The sequence below is a fragment of the Portunus trituberculatus genome, chromosome 35 (genome assembly GCF_017591435.1).
Source record: "Portunus trituberculatus isolate SZX2019 chromosome 35, ASM1759143v1, whole genome shotgun sequence".
In the NCBI taxonomy this organism is placed as follows: Eukaryota; Metazoa; Arthropoda; class Malacostraca; order Decapoda; family Portunidae; genus Portunus; species Portunus trituberculatus.
This window is the reverse complement of record NC_059289.1, coordinates 1105104-1130923: the sequence shown is the minus strand read 5'-3', so window position 1 is coordinate 1130923 and position 25820 is coordinate 1105104. Positions and strand designations below refer to the sequence as shown.

Genomic DNA, 25820 nt, shown 5'->3' with positions numbered 1-25820 from the left:
CCAGTCTCCCTTTCACACGCTTTCGCACTTCGTTTTTCTCGTTTCTTCTTCTTTTTTTCCGTTTTCTTTCGTAAATCATCTTTTTTTTCTTCCTTGTCTTTCCTTTTTTTTCATCTTCTCTCCTTCTCTCTTCGCTCTTTTTCCTTCCTTTTCGTTTTTTTCCTTGTCTTTCTTCCTTTTTTTCGTTTTCTTTATTAATTCCTTATATTCATTCACCCTCTTTCTATTCCTTTTCCTTTCCTTTATCATCATCTCTCCTTCTTACTTTACTATTTTTCCTATCTCGGTTTTTTTCTTTTGTCTTTATTCCTTCTTTCTTTTTCTTAATTCTTATTTTCATTCACCCTTTTCCAAATCCTCTTCCTTTTCTTCATCTCCTCCCTTTTATTTCATTTTTTCCTATCTACTTGTTTTTTTTCCTTTATTATTTTTTCTTCTATTCCTTGTGTTTCCTTTTCTTCGTCTCTAGTTCTTTTTTTCTTGAATTATCTTTGTGTTCTTGTCATTTTTTCTTCTTTCTTCAATTTCTTCTTACATTTACTTTATTCATCTTCCTCTCCGTGTCTTTTCTTTCGTTCCTTATTCCTTCTTTCATTCCCTATCTTGTTGTTTTCATCTTTTTCTTTCCTCTTCTTGTTTTTCTTGTTCTCTCTTTCATCATTTCTTTCTTCGTTTTCTTCCTTTCTTTCTCCTTTATTTACAGTCACCTTTGTCTTTTTATTTCTTCTGTTTTCCGTTTTTCTTCCATTCATTCTCTCTCCCGCCCTTTTCATTCTTTTTGTTGTTTCCTCTTTTCTTTCTTCTTTCCTTCCTTTCTTCCCGTTTCTCTTTACCCTTTTTCATCCTTTTCCTGATTTATTTTTATTTTCTCCTCCTTCTCCCGTTCATTTCAATATTTTTCTTTCATCCTTGCCTTTTTTTGTCTATTTTCCTCTTTTTCTTCATTCCTTCTCTTTCTTTTTGTTTTTTTTCTTTTTCTTTCACTTCCCCCTTCTTTTTTTCCATTCCGTTTGATCCTCTTCGTTCTTTCTTGTCTTCTCTTTTCATTTCTTTCGTACCCTTTCCTTCATTCCTTCTCTTTTTCTTTCTTTTCCTTCACTTCACTTATTCTTCTCTTCCCTTTAGTCCGTTTTATTCCATGTCACCTGATTCTCTCCTTTATTTTTCTTTTTTTTTCTCTACACTTTTTTCCTTGTTTTCTTTTTTTTCTTCTTCCTTTCAATTTGCTACGTAAATTTTTGTCTTTTTTTTCATCTGCTCCTTAAATTCTTTCATACTTTGTGTTTTATTTTCCTTTTCTTTTTTTCTATCTCCTTTCTTCGTCTTGCGTCACTTTTGGTCATTTTTTCACCTCTGTTTTCCCTTACATTCATCTTCCACATCCTCCACATTTATCCCCTTTCCATCTTTATCACGTCTCTCTCTCTCTCTCTCTCTCTCTCTCTCTCTCTCTCTCTCTCTCTCTCTCTCTCTCTCTCTCTCTCTCTCTCTCTCTCTCTCTCTCTCTCTCTCTCGTAGTTGTGAATTAGGTGTATCTGATTTCCTTGTACTTAAAGGCGACAATAAGAGACAAGACAAGAAAATATGAGGTAATGCAAGGGAGGAGGGAGGAGAGGTGAGGTGAGACAGAGAGGTGATGTGAGATAAGGAAGAAGGGAGAAGAGAGGAAGAGATGAGATAAGATAAGAGAGAGGAAGGAGGTGGAAGTGGTGAAGTTAGGGAAGAAAGAGTAAAGAAGGAGATAGGAAGAGAAGAGAAAAAGAAGAGGAGATGAAATTGAGATAAGGGAGAAGAAAGGAAGAGATAAGATAAGACAATGAAGAGGAAGTGGTGAAGTTAGGAAAGAAAAAAGTAAACAAGTAGATGGGTGAAGAGGAAAAAGAGGAAGAGGAGATAAAATTGAGATAAGGAAGAGGGAGAAGATAACAGTGATGAGGTTTTCTAAGAGATACTGGGAGATACTAGAAGAGGAGGTCATGAAGGATTTGCGAGAGCGAGAGATAGGAGAGGAGGAGAGATAAAGGAGAGAAAAGAGAGGGAGAGTAATGTTGAGGTATGTGAGGGGAGAGGGAATAGATAGGAAGGGGAAGATGATGAGTGGAAGGAGAGGGAAGGGGAAAAGAAGAGTGGAAATATGAGAAGATAGAACATGGAAAGGTGTAGTAAAATGAATAAGAGGAGGACGAAAAAGGAAGAGAAGGAGAATATATATAAAAAAAAAAAATCAGAGGAGGGACTGTGGGGAGGAACACAAGGCATTAAGAAAGATCGGAAAAGAGAGAGAGAAAAATCAAAACAAATGTAAAAGGTGATACAATAGCTGCAGGACATTACACAAAAGGAAACAACGAAAAAGAGGCAGAAAGGAGAATAAAGAAGGGAAAGAAGCAAAGTATTAGTGCAGATGAATGTGCTGGAGAAGAGAGGAAGTAAAAATCGGACTATAAAATGAGAAATTCAAGAGAAAATTACCAGTTCGAAGAAAGGGTAAGAGCAGGAAAGTGAAGAATAATTGTTGAAAAAAAATAAGCAGTGTATTTTTTAAATTTATACCACGTGGGCTTTTCACGGGAATTTATGGGCTAAAGGGGATATTTTTTGTGGTACCTCCTATCTCAAACCGTTGCCCCGAGTGAGGAAGCCCAACCTACACTCGGACCGTGGACAGGATTCGAACCCGTGCGTTTGGAGACCCCTCGGACCCCAAAGCACACATGGTTCCACTGTACCACGGAAGGAGGAGCATGAAAATTTTTAGACTACTGTAAATGAGTATAGAGGGAAAAATGTACAGGAACTTTAAATCTAAAGGTAACAAGTTTTGAGTGAAGAAAAAGCAAGGTAAGAGAAGTCAAATCTAAGTTAATATATTCAAATCCTTACGTAATATGAATTTATGGGAGAAAAAAAGGAGAATTAGTTGAAATCCATAGGTAATTAGATGCCTTAAGTGAGATAATGTAAGGTAAGGTAAGATAAGCTAAGGTAACTTTTATGTAAAAGGGAAAATCAGACCCAGGGCAACAAAAAACGATTAAAAAAAAAAAAAAGACCTACTTAGATACCAGTCCCCGAGCAGAGAGCCAAAATAATAAGATAAATGTCTAGAAACCTCCCTTTTAAATCAGTTCAGGTCACAGGAAGATGGAAATACAGAAGCAGGCAGAGAGTTCCAGAGTGCACCAGGTTAGCAGAGGAATTTAAACAGATTGTGTCATAGAGATAGTGAATAAAGCGAGTTTGAGTGAATTCAGCGGAGTTGTTTGAAAAGGAGTTGAATTTACGAGGCTAGTTCTGAAGGTTGGTGAATAGAGACTGTGTGTATAAGTGTGTGTGTGTGTGTGTGTGTGTGTGTGTGTGTGTGTGTGTGTGTGTGTGTGTGTGTGTGTGTGTGTGTGTGTGTGTGTGTAAGTAAGTAAGTAAGTAAGTAAGTATAGTTTTGTTTAAGTAAGTATAGTTTATTGCCATTTTTAATGAATACAGGCAGATTTCCTATCAATAAATACGTCAGACTGCGTGTATATGTGTGTGTGTGTGTGTGTGTGTGTGTGTGTGTGTGTGTGTGTGTGTGTGTGTGTAGGTGAAGGATAATGTGTGTGTAAGTGTAAGTGTTTTGAGTGTAAAAGTGTGTATAAATGTGTGTGTGTGTGTGTGTGTGTGTGTGTGTGTGTGTGTGTGTGTGTGTGTGTGTAGGTGTGACATCTTTGCGTCTTACCTGCCACAGTCCCTTTATTTTTTGGCAGTTTATGTGTAATTACTTTTTGTCCCTCTCACATCCTACACTCTTCCTGATCCTCGCCTTGGTTACACCCCGTTAACTTTCCACCGCGCGTTTCATATCAAGCGAAAGTTTTTATTTATTTATTTTTTTCATTTTCACTTGCTTCTTACTGCCTTCTTGTTATCTCTCTCTCTCTCTCTCTCTCTCTCTCTCTCTCTCTCTCTCTCTCTCTCTCTCTCTCTCTCTCTCTCTCTCTCTCTCTCTCTCTCCTAAATATTTTTGTTTCTTCTTTTCTTCTTATTGTAATTGTCTTGTTCTTCTTGTTATTCTTTTTCTTTTCTTTCCTTTTTATCAGTATTTTGTTGATGTTGCTCATATAACCGTTATTTTTATTTATCATTTATTATTTATTTTATTTCTTCTTTTTTTTGTTTTTTTATCAGTATTCTGTGAAACGTTGCTTATATGACCAACACCACTACTAGTTAATCAGTCGGCTACGTCAATACTTACCTAGTTAGTTAAATAGGTGTTTTTTTTTTTTTTAGTTAATTAGACACTACAGTCTATTACAAACAAGGTGGCCGCCGTGGTACAGTGGAACCATGCTTGCTTTGTTGTCCGAGGGGTCTCCAAGCGCACGGGTTCGAATCCTGTCCACGGTCCGAGTGTAGGTTGGGCTTCCTCACTCTGGGCAACGGTTTCCTAGCGGGTGGGCTTTCTGATTGGAGATACTCCAGAAAAGTATCCCCTTTAGCCCATAAATTCCCTTGAAAAGCCCACATGGTATGAATAAGAAAAGATAAAAAAATGGGGTTCGCTATACATTACGAACAACAGTCTAGGTTCGCTTCACGTAACGAATATTAGGTGGTGCTCAGTACGCATTACGAATATATGATAATAGATAACGAACAGAGAGACTTAATTTCGCTTCTGTCTCTCTGTGTCTGTTTCTGTTTCTCTCTCTTTCTCTTTATATTTAGAAGTAGTGATGGTAAATCAATAATTGCTGATATGAAAAAATGGCTAGAAATTGAACTGAAATATAAAAAAAATGGTTAAAAATTTAGGATTCACTGAACGATCTCATTGTAATGGTGTCCCTTCATTGTGTTGCAGGATTCATTCACTTGATGGGTCATAGTGTCGTGTCCTTTGTTGTGTTGTATGTTTTGCTCACTAGATCGGTCATGTTTGTGTTTCGTCTTATTATGTTACAGGATTCGCTCGCTAGATGGCTCATTGTCACGTGTCGTTTCATTGTGTTGCAGAATTCGTTCACCAAATGACTCATATTTGTGTGTCGTTTCATTTAGTTAGTTTTTGCTCACTAGATGACTGATAATCACGTTTCGTTTCATCGTGTTGCTGTTTTCGCTCACTAGATGACTCATAATCGCGTGTCGTATAATTTCGTTACTGCATTCTTTCACTAGATGACTCATTATCGTGTGTCGTTTCATTGTGTTGCATTTTTCACTCACTAGAATCAAAATTGTGTGTCGTATCATTACTTTCCAACTAGACTCAATCGCTTGTCCTTGTGTTGCATGTTTTCCTTACTGATTTTCTCCTAATCGTGTCGTGTCTTCTCTTTGTGTTGCAGGATTCACTGAAGGAACTGAAGAAGCAGGTGTTGCAGCACCCGTCCATCGTCCCTCGTGACTTCGATATCACGGAGGACGGGAGGCTGGTCCTTCGTGTGGCGCAGGACCCCCTCCACTTCGCCCCTGCCGCCGCCTACCCTGCACCCGCCGCCGCTTCTAAGACTGCACTCATTACCCAGGTCAGTGCAGGTCACCCAAGTCACTTAGGTGTTGTGGAGGTGTTTGCTGTGTTTGTGTTTTTTTTTTTGTAGTAGTGTTGTTGAATGTGTTTAGTGTGTTTGTGTATGGTGTTTTAACCTCTTCAGATAGTGGGACGCATTTTTACCTTGAGATTTGTGTAGGATTAGACGGTTTTATTGACAATAGGAAGGGTCTATGGAGGTCTGACGATTAACGGCCAAAGTCTTCACTATTTTAATCCTCACATGAGTTTCTGAAGCTGTATAAAATCACCAAATAGTAATCAGAATGAATATGAAAACACGTCATGGTACTGTTGGAGTTTGTGGTAGTGTTTGTGTGGCTTTTATGAATGTGTTTGGTTGGTTTGGTGTGTTTGTGTTGGTTTTGACACTGGGATATGTAGTAGTGTTAGTATTCGTGTTAGTTTAAATGGTAGTTGTTTGTTATGAGTCGTACTGTCTGTGTGAATTTCAAATGGTGCTACTGTATATATCAACATGCATTTTCCCTATTCATTATTGAGTTTACATGTAATATGATCCTTTTGTATTGATATTTTTTACCATTCTCTCTTTTATCAACTATTCTTTCCACTCATGCTTACTGTCCCCCACCATGCTATACTTTTTTCAATCTTCTTTATACGAATGCCTTGAAAGATACATCAAAAGATAAAAGCATCGTGTGTTCTTGTGTAAGTGTTGAAATGCGTGAGCTGAACGTGTCTACTGCCTGTTTCCGTGTCTTACTCTCCCTTGCGTTCTTTTGCTGCAGTGGACTGAGTGTAGACTGTAGACTGTAAGCTGTACTAGACTGCGGGATTTGCTTTTATAACGACTCTGCCTTTCTTCTTTTTTTTTTGTGTGTGTGTTTTATTCTGTATCTGTTCTGTGTCTAGTTTCTTTAGTTTTCTCTCTTAAGTCCTTGTTTTCTTTTTTGTTTAGATATACGTGTTCAGTCTCTCTCTCTCTCTCTCTCTCTCTCTCTCTCTCTCTCTCTCTCTCTCTCTCTCTCTCTCTCTCTCTCTCTCTCTCTCTCTCTCTCTCTCTCTCTCTCTGTTCTTGTATTTTCTTGATTTTCTGTTCTTTTTTTATTTGTTTTGTGTGTGGTAGTTTTATTTTCTATATTGTTCTTTCCTTCCACGCAAGATTTCACATTCGACATTCTCCCTCCGTCGTGTTTTGGAAGCGGTTGTTGTTGTTTTATCTATTCTGTGTCTTAAGTTGTATTTTTGTATCGTATTTATTTTTATTTTATTTTTTCCATTTAAATTTTTTTTTTTTTTTTTTTTTGTATTCAAGAACTCACATATGAAATTCTTCCTTCATGTTTTGGGAAGCGCATTTTGCTCTCCCACTGGCCCGTGTCTGTGTACTTAACTCCTCTCGTGTGTGTTCTTCCTTCAGACCAAAAGTTCATATATTAACTCTTTTGTTTGGACTTGTAGACGCGAGTTTCTGCGATGAGGTTAGCTTAGTGCTGGAGGCTGCCGGGCGCTGGGAGGTCTGGTGTATTGTGTGGTGGGGTGGGGTGGGGTGGGAAGCGGGTAGTTTGGGTGTGGGTGTTGGTAAAAGCTTATTTTCATCTTCTAGGATTTACGGCCGTGTTCAGAAACGTCTTCCTCTCTTACTACTACAATTTTTCAACGCCACAGAGACAACTAGCCTGGTTTTCAAGATTTCCTTTTTAATAAACTCAAAATCTTGCCAATCTATCATCAGAACCATGAAAACATCCTTAAAAACGCTTTATTCTTCCACTACGATAATTTTCCAAGGCCACAGAGACAATTAGCTGGATTTTCAAAACAGAAATCTTACCAGTCTATCACCACAACCTTGGAAATACTCTTAAAAGCACGAGTATCTTCAGCTGGACCCCTTGGAAAGTAGTGATGGTGACAGAGCAAAGCGTTTCAGAATACGGGCCATAGTCTCCCTTAAACAATGCTTCAAATCCAGGCGGGAAGTTCATGTGTTCGCCTATTTGTGTTTCATTCCAGTGTTCCCAAGTTAGTGATGGAGGAAGTGTTTTTAACCTCTTCAGTGTCATGACGCGTTTTCATACACGTTTACATATTTATTTTGCTTACTATTTGGTGAATTTGTACAGCTTCAGAAACATATGTGGGGATTACAATAGTGAGGAATGGCCATTAATCTCCTGACCTCCATCGACCCTTTTTAATGTAACTAAAATCGTTTAATCACACACAAAAACTGAAATAAAAATGCGTGCCACTACTGAAGGGGTTAAGGGAGAAGGACGTATTAGTTACAGATCCCCAGTAAGAAAATGATAGAAGGGAAAAAAATGAGAAGGATATTGAAAGTCACGTACAGCGTAAATTTATGGAGGAAGGTAGGAGGAGGGGAGGGGATAGGGACAAGCGTTTAGGTGTTGCATTGATCCACGCGAGGTCTTTCTCTGGTTAGCTAAGGCAACATAATCCACGTCCAGCACGCCACTCTGTCTTGCCTTCCGTCACTGTAATGATGTGAGTGTGGCGAGGAGGGGCCTAACACGGACAGATCGCCGCAGCCTTGTCTTCCTTACGTGGTTCCCTCTTTTCAGAAATCTTATGTATTTTCCTCCTTATCTCCGTGTTCGCTTCTGTTACTGCTATGGTTGTATTGGCTGTGATTTGTGTGTTTTGTCAGAGGGAGAGGGAGAGAGATTTTTGAACCCATAAAGGCAGTTTGTTGCTCATTACAGTTTGTTGGACTGAAATTTAATGTCAAACAGGAATTGTGAATGCTGGACGTGGATTTATGAACGGTGCATATGATTCAATATACGAGTTAGTCTGTTTATTGGTTCATCTATCTGTGTGTCTGTCTCTGCCTAGCTATCTGTTTACCTACCTATCTCTTATCTCTTCTGTCTGTCTGTCTGTCTGTCTGTCTGGGTATCTATCTATCTATCTGTCTCTATATTTCTGTCTGTCTGTCTATCTCTGTCTGTCTGTCTGTCTGTCTGTCTGTCTGTCTGTCTGTCTGTCTGTCTGTCTGTCTATCTATCTATCTATCTGTCTGTCTGTCTGTCTGTCTGTCTGTCTGTCTGTCTGTCTGTCTGTGTCTTTCTCTATCAATTTATCCATTTATCTATCTATCTATCTATCTATCTATCTATCTATCTATCTATCTATCTATCTATCTATCTATCCATAACACGACAGGCACTCATGACTTACGCTTCCCTGGCTCAGTAATTCAGCAGTAATGAGCAGCTTTTTGCCCGCGTGTGCCAGCCGGGCGCCGCGGTGGCCTGAAACTGGATTCTTTCAGTAAACACGTCCACTGTGTGTTGGCGGTGAAACTTGATTTTCCGGCGTGAATTAGAGCGTGAGACGTGGCGTGTGTGTGTATTTGTGTGTGTGTGTGGGGGGAGGGGTGGACTGTAGGTAGTGATTTTGTTTCCTCTTTTCCATCTATCTTGTACTTTTCCACGCTCTTCCTTATTGACGCTTTCCCTTGCCACGCTCCTCCTTTCCATCTATTGTTTACCATTCCACGCTCTTCCTTATAGACACTTTCCTCTGCCACGCTCCTCTTTTTCTATCTACTGTTTACTTTTCCACGCTCATCCTTACTGACAGTCGTCTCTACCACACTCTCTCCACAGCTCGATGGCCCCGATGTCGTTCCCAGCAAGGGCGCGGAGAGCATAGAGCTGAAGGAACTAGTGCACGTCAAGGAGGAGGCGCAGGTGGAGGATGAGTTGATGGTGGAGAAGAAACTGAAGGAAGAACAGGAGAAGTACGAGGAGGGCGACGAGGTGAAGGAGGAGGAGGTGGAGGAGGATGATGAGGATGAAGGACACCCACCAAAGTCAATCACCAATCCTACACTTGACCAGGAGCTGCAGAGGGCCATCCACGTGGCCGCGCAGGGCAGGGATGTCCACCATATTCAGGTAAGGGGGGGGGGGTGTTGTCTGTCTTCCTGGTATCCTTTTTTTTTTTTCTTTCTTTTTTTTTCGTTTTTTTCTGGTTTCTTTTTCTTGTTTTTTTATGTTATTTGTTTTATTTTCTTTTTACTGTCTTGTTGATCCTAATCTCTTCATTCTTCATTCTTTTTTTTTTTTTTTAGTTCTCTCTCTCTCTCTCTCTCTCTCTCTCTCTCTCTCTCTCTCTCTCTCTCTCTCTCTCTCTCTCTCTCTCTCTCTCTCTCTCTCTCTCTCTCTCTCTCTCTCTCTCTCTCTCTCTCTCTCTCTCTCTCTCTCCTTGTTAACCTGGTAGTCGATTTTACATACCTTGCCATGTAAAAGACTAACATAACAAGGTGATAGTCAACACCAAACAGGAGGAATAACCTTGAAAACCCAGTTAATCGTAGAGAGAGAGAGAGAGAGAGAGAGAGAGAGAGAGAGAGAGAGAGAGAGAGAGAGCGTGTTCGAACCAGCTTTAAACACACACAAGGTTGGATCAGTATTAGTTCTTTGCCCGCGGCGTGTGAAGAGAATGTGCTTGAGGATGTAGCCCTGCACACACACATGGCCAGGCCCTTGACGCTGTTCTTGTGCAAAAACCCTATTAGCGAAGCACTGAGCCTCTGTAGTGATGACAACTCGTCCTACAAACACCAGCATATCTCGCCACTGAGGGACGAGAGAGCTTGGAGCTGAGTAGAGGATGTGGAGGAAATTTCTATGGTTCGTTACTCACTCACCGTTCTTAGTCGAGCTTGGCCCCTTCGTCTGTCAGTATTATAGCTTAAACAACAATGACCTCGGAGATTCAAGATATCGTCATCCTGCGCCGCTTCAGGGCATACACTCACAAATACCACTTCAAGGAATTATTCATTGAGTTCTGCGAGAGGAATGTTCGTTTCACCGGCCGATTCCAACACTTCATTCTAAGGAGGCATCTGGTGAAGGAGTTCTCAGAGTATCTTGGCGAGAGAGGGCTCTGCGTTCCGGCGTCCATTGGCAGGCATCTCACGGCAGCCGGAGTGGTAGTGACGCGGCTCTACTTAGGATACGCTTACAGTGGGATTTGCTTCACTGTTCGTTTGTATCGTCACTGAGTATGACTGCTTAAAAAGGCGGAGAAAGACGCAAAGGTTTGATCTGTACAAATTGAACGCCCACACACCCGCCGCTACAGTTGACGGGGTCTTTTCTAATACCAGGAGCTCTGAATTGTTGGTCAGTAACTCTGCGCTTCACTGGATACCTTTCAGTTTTGTACAGTACCCGCCTGATTCCACCTCCTGTGTACTTGGTTGGCAGGTGTGTAGTTCATTCAGCGGTGATTGTCCGGCCTGCACAACTAACGCACCTGACTGTCCAGCCGACACCACTAACACACGTGACTGTCCAGCCTGCACCACTCACACAGCTAATCTTCTTACCTTTAGTACATACGAGTATATCCCTGATCGCCTGCCTTCAAATACTCTTTCACGTGATGGACAAGCCTGCAATACTCATACACTTAACTGCCAAACCCACACCAGGAATACATGCCATACACCCTGCAGTACCCTTACGTCTAATACATCCATACCTGACTGGCAATCCTACACTGCTAATCCACCTGACTCCAGTACTTTCAGTGCTCGCCATACACCATCCGCGATATCTGAATTCCAAACTACGTCTTTCAAAACCTCCTGTAAATCGTCTCACGTCTTCAATCACTGCGATGTTACACCCTCCTCGTCCCTTGCAGTCAAGCTATACACGCCTCTACTGACCCTAAACGCGGAGGACCTGAGAATTCTCGGGGTTAGCGTGTGGGGGAGTGTTCTTGAGTCTTGTGATCGGTAAAGGCAGTGATTGTTGTGTCCTATCAGGAATTGTGAAATGAAGTGGTTTTGTTTGATAAATTTGGTTATTTTTGTTAGGTTAGTCGTGTGTGTGTGTGTGTGTGTGTGTGTGTGTGTGTGTGTGTGTGTGTGTGTGTGTGTGTGTGTGTGTGTGTTTGGTAACGTTTAAGCGCATTTTTTTAAAGTTAATTGTACGTATTGTTGTATTATTATCTATTATATTATCTGTTGCCATTTAGTTCATATATGGATTGTTATTGTTACTGTCATATCCACGTAACATTGCAGTGTTAATGAGTTATAAATGCATCATTGTATTTTTCTCCCACCGTATCGTATCAGACCCATGTTACCTCATTTATACACGGATTACCATTGTTATTGTGATCACGTCAGCCTCCTGTCACCACTGCCAAGTTAACTGAACCTAAATCCATCGCCCTTTATTTTTTCTCTCTCCAAATGCATATGCTATACACCTAACAGTAAATAAAACTCGAGAATAACATGCTTTTCTGACTCCCTCGCTGCTACACCCACAAACACGGCCGTAAAAATGTCTCCTTTCTCTTTTACTCTTTGGAAACTCACTCCTGCTCGCCCCTGCTCGTGAATATGTACATACTTCCCAATCGAGGGCCGGCCATAAAGGGACTCGTTTATGGTGTGTGCGCCAGGAAGGAAGGCAAGGCGCTCGGTGTATGAATCGCTCAGAGTTGGATAAAAGCCTCTCTTGGAATCGACGTGGTATCTCTCTCTCTCTCTCTCTCTCTCTCTCTCTCTCTCTCTCTGTGTGTGTGTGTGTGTGTGTGTGTGTGTGTGTGTGTGTGTGTGTGTGTATGTGTATGTGACCCTCTTTTGTTCTGGGTGAGAGATGAGACTAGACCTTTGATTCCATTTGTATTCAAGAACCTCGTCTCTCTCTCTCTCTCTCTCTCTCTCTCTCTCTCTCTCTCTCTCTCTCTCTCTCTCTCTCTCTCTCTCTCTCTCATAAGACATCTCTGGGCGGTATCCAGGAACTTGGAGGCTTTTCAGGTTTTTTCATGTGGAGGGGATGATTAAAGTGAGAAGGAGGAGGAGAGGAAGGGCGGTGAAAGAAAGGAAGAGCGGAGAAATCGAGACGTGATACTTAAACGTGGCTGGGCGGGACCGTAGACTTTTGGCCGCTTGGGTTCTTTTGCACCATCTCGTTCACTTTATTATTCACCCTCACGTAATTTTATAGTATACAACACTTTTATTTTTTTTATTCATTGTGTAGACTAATATCACGTATGTAAGAGTTTTCCATCATTAACTTATTGTAATAGTCTTGTTGATGCCCCATACCATATACGTGTATGTATGGTATTTTATGTTATTACCTGTTAGGATAGAGAGTGAGCAGGTGTTTTTATAACCTTACATTCCCAGGTGTAAAAAGTTATTCAACACATCAACGTGAATGAGTGAATGCTTTGAAATTACTCTTTTTCATTTTATTTTTGTTTCCGCTGCAATGCCCGTCGCTTGCTGGTGCGGGTGACGGGGTGAGATGACTGACGCTGTGTTGTTGTGTGTTGCAGCTGTTCAAGCCTGAGGGCAGCAGTCTGGGCTTCAGCGTGGTGGGCCTCAGGTCGGAGAAGCGAGGCGAACTGGGCATCTACGTCCAGGGCATCCAACCGACAGGAATCGCCGCTAAGTAAGTACCCGGAGCCAGTATAGTCATTGTCAGAACTCGAATGATTTGCTGCACTCACTCCCACTGTGACTGCCTGATTGAGTGTTTTCTCTCGGTTTTAATTCCTTCAGTACTCTACCGCGTTTCCATACTCATTCTGGTTAGTAGTTAGTGATTTTGTACAGCTTCAGAAACTTTGTGGAGATTTGAATAGTGAAGACTGTGGCCATTATTCTTCTTCCCTCTAAAGACCCTTCCTAATGTCAAAAAATGGTCTAATCGTACACAAATCTCATGATAAAAATGTACTCCAGTGTTGAAGGGGTTAAGTTCACTAATCTGATCACAACCTTCTAACAAACCCTGACTGTTGATATTTTGTAAACCAGAAGACTTAAAAGTTGAGAGAAAACCCCAAAACCAGTTGAAATAAATGTGCAGTGAATGTTAATTGACTTCTAACTATGAGTATACTTAGTTTCTCTTAATTATTTCTTACGCCTGTTGATTCCTGTGGGTGTTGGGTGGCTCCTCGTGGCCTGAAGGTTGCGAGGTTCATTCTGCAGAGGTGACGGTCTCTCGTAACCTTGCCCGGCACTATTTGACCTTATTGATGGACCTGTCATGAAAGATCTCATTTTTCTGTATTGGTTAAAGAGTTACATCCATCAATCTATCTATCAATATCTCACATACAGCCGTTTTAGTCTTATAACCTACATCAATTTCAGCAGGCAGGTAAATATTCCACCTTTTTTTTTTCTCTCTTTTTTCCATCACCCCAGCTGGCTCGCTCACTCACCGGGGCTGGTCTCTATTAAGCTTGTTTCCATTAGGCTTGCAAATCTCTCTTTCCATCGGCCAGTCCATCCATAACGCCGTCCATTCCAGCAAATTATGATTGTAGTTTTATCCTTCACTCGGGATCGACTCTACATTGAAATAAGAGCTCGCTGTTGTAATGACGCCAGTTTGCATTTGTTTTCCCGTGTGGCGCATCCAAGCCATAGAGGAGTGGTGTGTTCTGCGCGGCTCAGGTGTGCTGCCGAGTAATTGCCCAGGTGGGGTAAACAACAAGTGTAATACAGGTGAACAAAACACAGGTACGCGAAGCACATATTCACTAATTTGTGTCATTCGGTTACCAATCAGCCTCAGAGGAATGGGAATTTATGAGAGTTTGCCATGTTTGCCTAAAGTACAGGTGTGTTACATGCATATTTGATAGTGAACTAATCACACTACGGGCGGGAATTTAGAAGTATACCTCCATTATTTTGTATTATTGAAAGGGGTATTCAGTTTTAGCCAAGAGTGTCCTCCATGTTGGATTTATTTTGGGTACAAGCACTTTATATATCATAGAATCGCGTCCCTTTGGTGGCTTTAGTGCGCTGCCTTCTTCCGTTTCCCTCCCGGTGCGGTGATGAAAGGAGAGCGGGAGAGTGAGAGTGCGGGAGGGAAAGTGGGGAGGGAGAGAGGCAGGCTGGGGACCGGGTGCTCTACACGTGGTCGGATGGAGCAACAAGTGGGTGGGGAGTTTGCAAATGTCACCAGGGAGAGACCAAGCTTGAAAATAACCCAAACACATGTCTTTCTTTTTACCTCCTCTTGTTAATTGCTAGGTCATAGTCAGCCTTCCTTTTTGTCTCGTAACTGTGAGTGTCTGTGCTTCTTATTCTGGTGTTAGTTAGTTAGACGAGCCAGGCGTTGGTGGAGCCTCTGCAGGACAATCGATATTTACAGTAACTCCCGCTAGATGGCAGCAGGTGTCGGGGGGGAAAGCTTGGGTAGTTCTCCTCAAGCTCAACAGATGGCGGGAAGTGTAGCATATTATATTTCAAGCCCCCTTGTTTCCTCTTAAGCTTTTAAATATTTAGTAAGTTTCTTTTTCCTTATGTTTCAGTGCTGTTTCAGTATTTATTTATTTTTTATCAAGATTTAAGTTATGTGTTTTTATTCACAGGAGGTATTATGGATCCGTCTTTGAAGTGTTTTGGGCCGTAAAAGAAAACGTAACTGACCGTAAAAAGTGGGACGTGGATTTCCAGGGAGGACTTGTGTGTTTGGGGCAGTTGTGGTCTCTGTGATTGTGTTCCCTTCTTTGTTTCTGACGTGAAGGGGATGATAATGAAGGAATGTTGTAGTAGATAGCTGCATGGTTACTCTCTCTCTCTCTCTCTCTCTCTCTCTCTCTCTCTCTCTCTCTCTCTCTCTCTCTCTCTCTCTCTCTCTCTGTTTTTCTTTTTTTTCTTTTAAATATCCTCTTCTCTCACGTTTTTGCTGCATCCTACTTCTGCTCAGTCTCCTCTCACTATTTTTCCTCCTCCTCTTCCTCCTCCTCCTCCTCCTCCTCCTCCTCCTCCTCCTCCTCCTCGTTAACTCTCCTCACCTGCTTTCTTCCCTCGGTGATTATTTTTTCTTGCCTCCAGTTCGTAAGTTGTTTAGAGTTGAAAATTTTCCTTCCCTATTTTTCCTTCTTTGCTTATATTTAATTATTTATTATTTGTTTATTATTTTTTTAAAGCATTTTGTCACTGAGACTCATAATTTTAGTTTCCTTTTTTTTCCCTTTCTTTCCATATTTTTTTCTTTAATTTCTTCAGTTTTTTTTTATTTCCTAACTTTATTCTCTAATTTTGGTTCATTTTTGTTTTTGTTCGTATTTTCTATGCCTTATTTTTTTCCCCTTTTTTTCGTCATCTGTTTCATCTTTCTTGCCTTGCTTCTTTTCAGTGTGTCTTATCTTGAAAGGGTCCTGTTATGTTATACTACTACTACTACTACTACTACTACTACTACTACTACTACTACTACTACTACTACTGTCACCACCACCACCACTAACACTGCTACTACTTTCTTCTTGCCTTTGATGGTTTCATTTGGTTAATTAGGAAGAGAGGAGGAAGTTTTTTTTACCTTCAGAACTACAGAATGCAAAGAAGGGAATCGATTATGGAAGCAGGAAAAGTTGACTTAAGTTTTGGTCACTGGAGAAAGAAAATGAAAGATGAGGTAAAGTCTTAGAAGGAGGAGGAGGAGGAGGAGGAGGAGGAGGAGGAGGAGGAGGAGGAGGAGGAGGAGGAGGAGGAGGGTATAAAAAAAAGGAAGAAGTCGAGGAAATGAGGAAGGAAAGAATATTAAGTGGACGAAACTGAAATAAAGTAAAAGAATGAAAAACTCTATTTCTTTTTTTTTTTTTTTATTTTTTTATTTAAACATAATTTATACAGAAGAACATGTACCCAAAGGCGCACTGTCGTGTGCTACCTATTCTAAGGGTACTACAATCTATTTCTCTACAATATTTACAAGACTTAAAAATAGATAATATACAAGATGGAGCACTGTTCTTTTCACTTCACTAGCACTATTCACGCACTGCACTACACTGAGTGTCACGTCACAAAGAGTGTCAGAGGAGTTGGCAGTGTCTGTCTCCACTTATGTGCCATCAGTTTGACACTGTGTGTGTTCATCTCCTGGACGTGAGGCACCGCGGCCGTGAACAAGTTCCACATCCTGGAGACGCGTCCTGCGAAGGTGCGTTGATGCTGACACCCGTGGGATCGCGGCACCTCTACGGCGTCACCACCATTGAGCACCGTTCTCGTGCTCCGTGCGGTGACTCTCAGAGGATGACGCAGCCCTGCCAGATGTGGCACTCTTTGCACCTGTGCCTTATGGAACACTACGATCGCCGCCACATCTCTGCGGTGTTCCAGTGAATCAAGAGGACGCTCAGGCTCTGGGTGAGGTGGTATTGCAGCATCTACTAGCCGTATGGCGCGGCGTTGGATGCTGTCCAGTCTCCTTCTGTGTGTGGCGGCACAGGACATCCAGGAGAGAGCTGCGTACTCAAGGTGGGGCCGCACCTGTGCCTTGTACAGCAGCAGTCTCCCCTTCCTGTCGAGGAAACTGGCGATCCTTCTCTCTCTCTCTCTCTCTCTCTCTCTCTCTCTCTCTCTCTCTCTCTCTCTCTCTCTCTCTCTCTCTCTCTCTCTCTCTCTCTCTCTCTCTCTCTCTCTCTCCACTCCACTTCCTAAATCTTCCCTATTCAGTGTTTCTCCCTTTGTTTTCCCTTCTTAATCCTCCTCTTCCCCCTTTATTACTCTTCCCAATCTGCCATCCCTTATTTCCTCCCTTTTGGTGCTTAGTTTTCTTTTCTCTCTTGTCTTTTAGTCCTTTTATTCTCTTTACATTTAGTTATTCCTTCACTCGTCTATCTTTGCTGTTTTTCTACTCACAAATGCTGTATTGCTTCCTACGGTTCCCAATACTTCTTGCTCACTGGCGCATACTTTTCACATCCTTTCCTCTCATATCTCTCTTTACTGTTCTTCACACTCCTACCTACATCCTTTGCGCATGCTTTTCACATCCTTTTCACATCCATTCCTCTCAAATCTCTCTTTTCTGTTCTTCACACTCCTACCAACATCCTTTTCACATCCTTTTCACATTCTTTCCTCTCATATCTCCCTTTTCTATTCTCTCACCTCCACTCTTACCTCCTTCTCTACCTCCTCCTCCTCCTCCTCTCTTCCTTCTCCTCCTTCTCCTCTTCCTCCTCCTCCTCCTCTCTCTCCTCTCTCTCTCTCTCTCTCTCTCTCTCTCTCTCTCTCTCTCTCTCTCTCTCTCTCTCTCTCTCTCTCTCTCTCTCTCTCTCTCTCTCTCTCTCTCTCTCTCTCTCTCTCTCTCTCTCTCTCTCTCTCTCTCTCTAATAGCGTGGAATGGCTACTCAGATAAGCTAGTAAGATCTTAAGACATGTTGCTGATTGTACTTCCTTTGTATTTCTTTTTGTTATTCATTTGTGTTATTTTCTCTTCCTCCTTCTAAAACATTAATATTTTTGTTCTTCCTCTAGCTCTTCTCTTTGTTATATTTTCTACTCATTTTCTTTCTTTTCCTTCTCTTTCTTCTTTTTTTTTCTGCCTCTCCTCTCCTCTCCTCACCTTATCTCACCTCCTCACCTCACCTCTCCTCTCCTCTCCTCTCTTCTCTCCTCACCTCACCTCGCCTCTCCTCTCCTCCTTCTCACAACACTTCCCCGCTACACACCAATACACACCTTGGCGTATCCACACCGTCCCTGCCTTACCTGTACCGGTGTAAGAGCTCAGGTTAATTAATCTGGAAAGCCACAGGTACCGCGGTCAGCCAGTTAAGGTACCCGAGGGCTCACTAAAGGCCGTGCAGGGTCAGAAAGTGGCCTTGGTTGGTGAATCTGTTTAGTTATATACCGATTTGTGTATGTGTGTGTGTGTGTGTGTGTGTGTGTGTGTGTGTGTGTGTGTGTGTGTGTGTGTGTGTGTGTGTGTGTGTGTGTGTGTGTGATTTGAGGAAGTTGTTGTTGTTGTTGTTGTTGTTGTTGTTGTTGTTGTTGTGTTTAGTTTGTTTGTTTTTTATTTGTTTGAGATTTTTTAAAGGGGATTTTTATGTGTTGTTTGGTGTCAGTTTTGATGATTTTACCTTTGTTTGAAAATCTTTGTTTTTTTGTTATTGTATGTTTGGTTTCGTTATTTTTTCATTATATTTTTTACTTTAATTTTTTGTTTAAACCGCTTCAATACTGGGATACATTTTTACCTTTAGATTTATTTACGATTAGACCATTTTATTGACATTAGGAAGGGTGTATGGAGGTCAGAAGATGAATAGCCACAGCCTTCACTATTTTAATCCCTCTGAAGCTGTATAAAATCACCAAATAGTAAGCAGAATTAATATGGAAGCTGAGACACATTTTAACCTTAAGTTTTTTTGCACGACTAGACCATTTTGTTGACATTAGGAAAGGTCTATGGAGGTCAAAGGTTAATGGCGCGAGTCTTCACTATTTTAATCCCGTACATGAGTTTCTAAAGCTATATAAAATCGTTAAGTAGTAAGCAGAATGTATATGGAAACACGTCATGGTACTAGAGGGGTTAAAACTTTATCAAGCCACACGAACCAGGACGAACATTGGTTGAAAGAGGGTTATTTCCTATTGGTGTGGCAAATGATGTCTTATTTCATGCAGTTGCCTTTAAGTATATTCCTCGTAGTCTCGCTTAAAATTTTGTAAGCGTTTTTTTCTTCTATCTCAAGTGTAGTATTTATTTTTTCCTCCTTTTGTGTTGTGAAAGATGCAAAGTGAAGAAAAGCATTTGGACATTTTTATTTTTTTTCTTGTTTTTAATTTGATTTATATTTCCCTATCAACGTAAAAGTAGTGATTTATTTTATTGTTTTATTTTTTTTTATTTCTTTATTTTTTTTGTCTATTTTTAGCACCATGCAGAAAGAAAGTGAGCGTGGAAATGAGATACCTTATACATGATACCCCATTAATTATACAAAAGTTCCCCAGCTTCTCATTGTAAAAAAAAATAAATAAAATAAATAAATAAATAAAAAACCCAGTTGTTCACGTATTTGAAGTATTTTCCATCGTGTTATGAATAATATTAAAATCGCAGACGTAAAAGAAATACTAAACAACACAAAGCTCTATTTTACTAGCGTCAAATATTACTGAAGTCTGGTTTGTGTGTCTGTTTATCTGTGTGTCTGTTTATCTGTGTGTCTGTTTATCTGTGTGTCTGTTTATCTGTGTGTCTGTTTATCTGTGTGTCTGTTTATCTGTGTGTCTGTTTATCTGTGTGTCTGTTTATCTATGTGTCTGTTTATTCTGTGTGTCTGTTTATCTGTGTGTCTGATTATCTGTGTGTCTGTTTATCTATGTGTCTGTTTATTCTGTGTGTCTGTTTATCTGTGTGTCTGTTTATCTGTGTGTCTGTTTATTCTGTGTCGCAACCTGAAACACCCACGAGGCTCAAACACGTTGCAACATGTATAGAAACATTAATCACAACTCGAGCTCTGATTCTACTATAATTCATGTCACTTAAAGCCACCCTGTCCGTATCTCTGTCTGTCTGTCTGTCTGTCTGTCTGTCTGTCTGTCTGTCTGTCACTGAACACCCACGAGGCACAAATATCAATACGCATAAATTTATCAGACACAACACAACGCTTCATTTTAACCCCTTCAGTACCGTGACGCATTTCCATATTCACTCTGATTGCTATTTGGTGATTTTATACAGCTTCAGAAACGCATGTGGGTATTAAAATAGTAAAGACTTCAGCTATTAATCTTCTGACGTCCCTAGACCCTTCCTAATGTCAATGAAATGGTCTAATCATACATAAATCTCAAGGTAAAAATGCGTCCCAGTACTAAAAGGGTTAAATACATATTCCTAAACATTACCGTCTGTGTGTGTGTGTGTGTGTGTGTGTGTGTGTGTGTGTGTGTGTGTGTGTGTGTGTGTGTGTGTGTGTGTGTGTGTCAGTCTGTCAAAACTTCGAACACAGATGATCCCTTACAGCAGGAGGTAGGATCAGCAATCTCTCATTTGACGCTAATGTAACACCAGCACGGGATGATGATAATGAAGAGCATAATCCCTAATTTTAATCAAGCTTTCCTAACCGCCCTGTTTTGCATGTAATCGCCGCGGCTGCCAGGGATATTCTTACTCACACTCCCTGCTTATTATTTTAACCAACGGGCCACAAACTGCACCTAACACCCGCCAGGCATTATTCCGGCCATTTATCGGCTCGTAATGAAGGGTAATTGGCTAGGGAGCGAAGGTGGAGGGAAAAAACAAGGCCTGGGAATGAAGGTGAGAAGGTGAACAGGGATGGGTGACTGGCAGCTGACGGGAGAGTTCGCTGGATTGCTGTGTTTTTGTTGTGTGGTGGTGGTGGTGGTGGTGGTGGTGGTGGTGGTGGTGGTTTTAGCTATATATAATTTCAAGGGGATTGCGTTTTCTCTCTCTCTCTCTCTCTCTCTCTCTCTCTCTCTCTCTCTCTCTCTCTCTCTCTCTCTCTCTCTCTCTCTCTCTCTCTCTCTCTCTCTCTCTCTCTCAAATGTTTATACCATCTAAAAAAAAAAAAAGAAAAGGTCAAGAAATTCCTTCCCAGACACTTCTGCTCGAATTCCAAACTACGTCAGGCTTTAAACACTCACTTTTTCTATTTAAGTTCATATATTTCCTGTAAAAACTCCGCCGGGGGAACTAAACTCACGGGGTCAGGAGTTAGAGATAAAGTAATGGCTTGCACTAGTTCGTCAGAGAGAGAGAGAGAGAGAGAGAGAGAGAGAGAGAGAGAGAGAGAGAGATATCCTGTCTAACCAACCCTGCTTCGTATCCTCATATCAGAATAAACTTAGTTACCAGGAAGCTCTTGCAGTGCGTATATAAATTGTCTGGAGGCTGGAGGGAGGAAGGGAAAGGAAGACGAGGAGGAGGAGGAGGAGGAGGAGGAGGAGAAAAAAGGAAAAGAAGAAGAAGAAGAAGAAGAAGAAGGGAGTAGAAGAAAAGGAAATGTAGTAAAGAGTGGAGAGAAAAAGGAAAAGGAGGAGGACGAAGGAAAAAAAGAAAAAAGAAGAAGGGAGAAGGAATAAGAAAAAGAACATGTAGAAGAGAGTGTAGAGTGGAGCGTGGAGGGTGGAGGTAGTGGTGACGGTGGAGTGGTGAAGTGGAGCTGGGTCACTACTTGTTTTGGATGGCGTGGATCGATGCAACCACTGGGTCAGTAAGGTGTACGGGGCGAGCAGAAAATCAATACTGGTGAGTAGGTTAGTGGTGCAGTGGGGGGCTGGAGGGGAGGGGAAGGAGACGATGGAGGAGGACAGAGGACATGCGGTAGGCAGTGGGGGAAACATGGGTACTGTTGGGGAAAGGATGAGTAGAGAATAGGGAGATGAATGAGTAAATTTGTTTGAGAATAGGGAGTAGGGATTAGTAGAATATGAGAGATAAATAGCTTTGATACATTAACCCCTTCAGTACCATGTCGTATTTCCATATTCACTCTGCTTACTACTTGGTGATATTTTACAGCTTCAGAAACTCATATGGGGGATTAAAATAGTGACGACTCTGGCCATTAATCTTCTGACCTCCATAGATCTTCCCTAATGTCAATAAGATGGTCTTATCGTGCACAAATCTCAAGGTAAAAATGTGTCACGGTACTGAAGGGGTTAAAGATGAGGATAATGGCATTGTATGGTACTGAATAGGGAGTAAAGAAAAGAGAGACTAGTAGAATATGAGAGATGAATAGTTTTGATACGTTAAGGTTAAAGAAAAAATATAGGATAGTATGGCACGGTAAAGGAAGGGAAGGGAGGAAGAAAATGGGTGATAGAAGGAACGGTAGGGTAAGATAAGGGGTGTTTAATGGTAATGGTGGGTAAGCAAGGGTCGGGTTAAGGTGTTATGGGAGGGGAGGAGGGAATTTGTGTTACGGGTGAAGGGGAGGAGAGGAAGTGGTAGTGTTAGGAGAGGTGTTAATTAAAGTTATGAGGCTGTGAGTGTTTGTGTATCTTGTTTTGACTCTCTCTCTCTCTCTCTCTCTCTCTCTCTCTCTCTCTCTCTCTCTCTCTCTCTCTCTCTCTCTCTCTCTCTCTCTCTCTCTCTACTGCATCTTTCTCATCACCACCTGCTCTTAAAATATTTCCTCCTCCTCCTCCCCCTCCTCCTCCTCCTCCTCCTCCTCCTCCTCCTCCTCCTCCTCCTCCTCCTCCTCCTCCTCCTCCTGTGTCCTTGAGAAAAACACTCCGACGAAAGAATTTACCGAAGGAACTGAAGGTCCTTGTCTCTCGCAGAAGGAGAAGGATGGAAAAAAAATAGAAGGATAAAACTGGTGGCGGCGCAGGACCTCCGTTAGGGCGCCTGATGGAGGAAGTTTAGGGCGGCGAGATGTGGAGGAAGTTTAGGTGAGAGTGACGGCTGGTGCTCCTTCTTTCCTTCCTTCCTTCCTTCCTTCATTCATTCATTCATTTTTTTTTTAGTTTTTCGTTTTCTTTTTGTTTCTTTCATTCTTTTTTCTTTCTTTCATTCCTTTTTCTTTCTTTTGTTTATCCTTTTATTTTTTTTTCGTTTTTCTTCCTTCCTTCTTTCCTTCATTCTTTCGTTGTTTGTTCTTTTTTCGTTTTTCTTCCGTTTTTTTTTCCATTTTTTTCTTTTTTCTTCTCTGCTTTTATTTTCTTAGTTTCTCTCCTTCCTTCCATCCATCCATTCATCCATCCATCCATCCATCCATCCATCCATCCATCCAACCTTCCTTCCTTCCTTCCTTCCTTCCTTCCTTCCATCCATCCATCCATCCTTCCTTCCTTCCTTCCTTCCTTCCTTCCTTCTTTTTCATTCTTTTTTTCATTTTTTCTTCCTTCTGTTTTTGTTTTCCTCATTTTGTTTTTGCATTTCTTTCTTTTCCCTTGCTTTTTATTATTTTTTTTCGATGTCTCGGTTATTTTATTCATTTTTTTTCCTCCGCTCTTTTTTCTCTCTTCTTGGATTTTCTTTTCTTTTCCTTTTCTTCATTTTTTTCTTGTTACATTTTCCTCCTCCTTTACTTTTTTTTTCTTCTCCCTTTTTCACTTGTTTCTTTCTTTCTTTTACTTTTTTTTTCTCTTTCTTATTTTTTGCTTTTTTACTTCATTCTTTGCCTTTACTCATTCATTCACAACTTTTCTTGTCTTTTCGCTCCACAAATATTATTATTGATTATTTTTCTTGCTGCAAATTCTTCTTACACTCTTTTCTTCCTTCTGTTCTTTTTCTTCTAAATCCTGAGATGAATTAGTGAAGTCAATCTCTCTCTCTCTCTCTCTCTCTCTCTCTCTCTCTCTCTCTCTCTCTCTCTCTCACTGGTTCAGGCGTGTGTGGGTGCAACATCGAGCCATTTTCTTTGATTCCCTAATTTTCTATTGGTTCATTTAAAGGGGGACTCGTGTATTTGTTGTGTGTTGGGTGACGCTCATATCAAAGGGTTTTTATGTGTTGGTTTGTGTTTTGTATGTATATTTGTATTGGTGTATGTTTGCATTGTTTTTTTTTTTCATGCATGGTGTGTTTTATTTGCATTTTGTTTATTTTGGGTTTGTATTATCTATTTGTGTTTTTATTCGTGTTTTTGTCTTGTAGTTTTTATTAGATATTTTTTTTATCCTCATTTTCTTTTCCTATCTTCCTTCATTTCATCTATGTTCTGTCCTTTCTTATTATTTTTTCGTGTTTTCCACCTAACCTAACAAATTCTCCCTCCCTTGATCAGTTCCAATTTTTTTTTCCCCTCCAGTTTCCCTCAAACTGTTATTTTCTCTCCTTTATCATTTTCTCGTGTTTCCTACCTAACTTAAGAAATTCTCCCTCTTTATCAGTTCCCTATTTCTTTTCCCGCCTCTTCCTTCTCCATCCTTCCTTTCCTTTCCTTTCCTCCCTTAGCTTATCTCACACTGTAAACAAGATTCCTAACAAAACCTGAAACTTCGCCCAGTGGCTCTCTTTAATGTCATCCTCGTAATAATCACTCGTAAAAATCGTCTCATTTATTCACAAGTCTTTTTTCCCTCCGTCCATCCAAAGCTACTGAAAAAATCTTGATGCCTCTCCCGGAATAATCTGAAGGAATCTGAAAAAATAGCACTGAGAGAGAGAGAGAGAGAGAGAGAGAGAGAGAGAGAGAGAGAGAGAGAGAGGTGTTTGGAATTTTTATAAAGAAAACGTGACAGGATAGGGATGTCGTAATGGGCGGCTATAATTGGGTTAGTCCGCCTGTGTGTGTGTGTGTGTGTGTGTGTGTGTGTGTGTGTGTGTGTGTGTGTGTGTGTGTGTTGGTTCCCGTAAGGTCTAAAGTCGTGTGTTCAATTAGTGAAGTGTGACCTTAAGGCTGAGATTGGGTTCTTATAATTAACTTTTTAGGCTTGTTTCTTTCAGGTCCTCCTCCTCCTCCTCCTCCTCCTCCTCCTCCTCCTCCTCCTCCTCCTCCTCCTCCTCCTCCTCCTCCTCCTCCTCCTCCAAATCGTTGCAGTTTTCTCATCTTCCTCCTTTTTATTTATTGTTTTTTTTTTTTTCTTCTTCTTCTTCTTCTTCTTCTTCCCCTCATTATTAGTGTCATCTCTCTCTTTCTTCCTCGTCTATTATCATCCTTCTTCCTTTCGCGTACCATTCCTCCCTTTGTGAGTCTGGTTCACATCCTTTCGTCCTCCTTCCTTCCTGCATTAATTTACTCTCTCTCTCTCTCTCTCTCTCTCTCTCTCTCTCTCTCTCTCTCTCTCTCTCTCTCTCTCTCTCTCTCTCTCTCTCTCTCTCTGTCTCTGTTTCTCGTAGTCACTTTATTAGTTATGGTTCGTGTGTTCATTTCTTGCTGTCACTGGAATGTAGTGCGCGTTATATCCATTTGCTAATTAATGATGTTTCCTGCTCACCCTTCCCTCGTCACTGCTTCGCTTTCATCAGTTTCGTCAAGGGTAGTAGTGTTGGAGCTCTTCATTCCCCTTGTGTCTGTGTCTGTGTGTGTCTGTGTTGGTTTGGGTATTGGATTCTGCTTTCCTTTTCTCTGTGTGTGTGTGTGTGTGTTGGTTTGTGTTGGTTTGTGTATTGTGTTCTGCTTTTTTTATGTGTGTGTGTGTTTGTGTGTGTGTGTAGGTAAGTTTTTTGTTTCTGTTGATTGTTCTCTCTCTCTCTCTCTCTCTCTCTCTCTCTCTCTCTCTGTGTGTGTGTGTGTGTGTGTGTGTGTGTGTGTGTGTGTGTGTGTGTGTGTGTGTGTGTGTTTAATTTTATTGGGTCAGGTTAGTTAAGGTAATGAGTTTTGTTAGTTGGTTAGTTATTTCGTTATTCATTTAAGAGGTCTATTTTTTCTATCTGTTTACTCCCCTTTTCTTTCTTCCTTCATTCCTTCTTTCATTTTTTCCCTCCCTTCATAGTTTTTCTTTTTTTCATTATTTTTCCTTTTTTTCTTTCCTTCCTTCTTTTTTCGAATCTAATTATTTACTTAACAACAATAAGTGTATCTATGT

The 25820-nt window shown here is 41.0% G+C and overlaps 1 protein-coding gene across 2 annotated transcripts in view; it reads left to right on the top strand.

Moving 5' to 3' along the window:
• LOC123512999 (multiple PDZ domain protein-like) overlaps positions 1–25820 on the top strand; it is a 945060-nt gene that overhangs the window by 259186 nt on the left and 660054 nt on the right. For both annotated transcript variants that reach the window (XM_045269789.1, XM_045269790.1), the window contains exons 5-7: positions 5331–5510; positions 9139–9429; positions 12854–12969. In XM_045269789.1, the coding sequence (XP_045125724.1) occupies positions 5331–5510; positions 9139–9429; positions 12854–12969 (587 nt within the window). The remainder of the gene's footprint in view (positions 1–5330; positions 5511–9138; positions 9430–12853; positions 12970–25820) is intronic.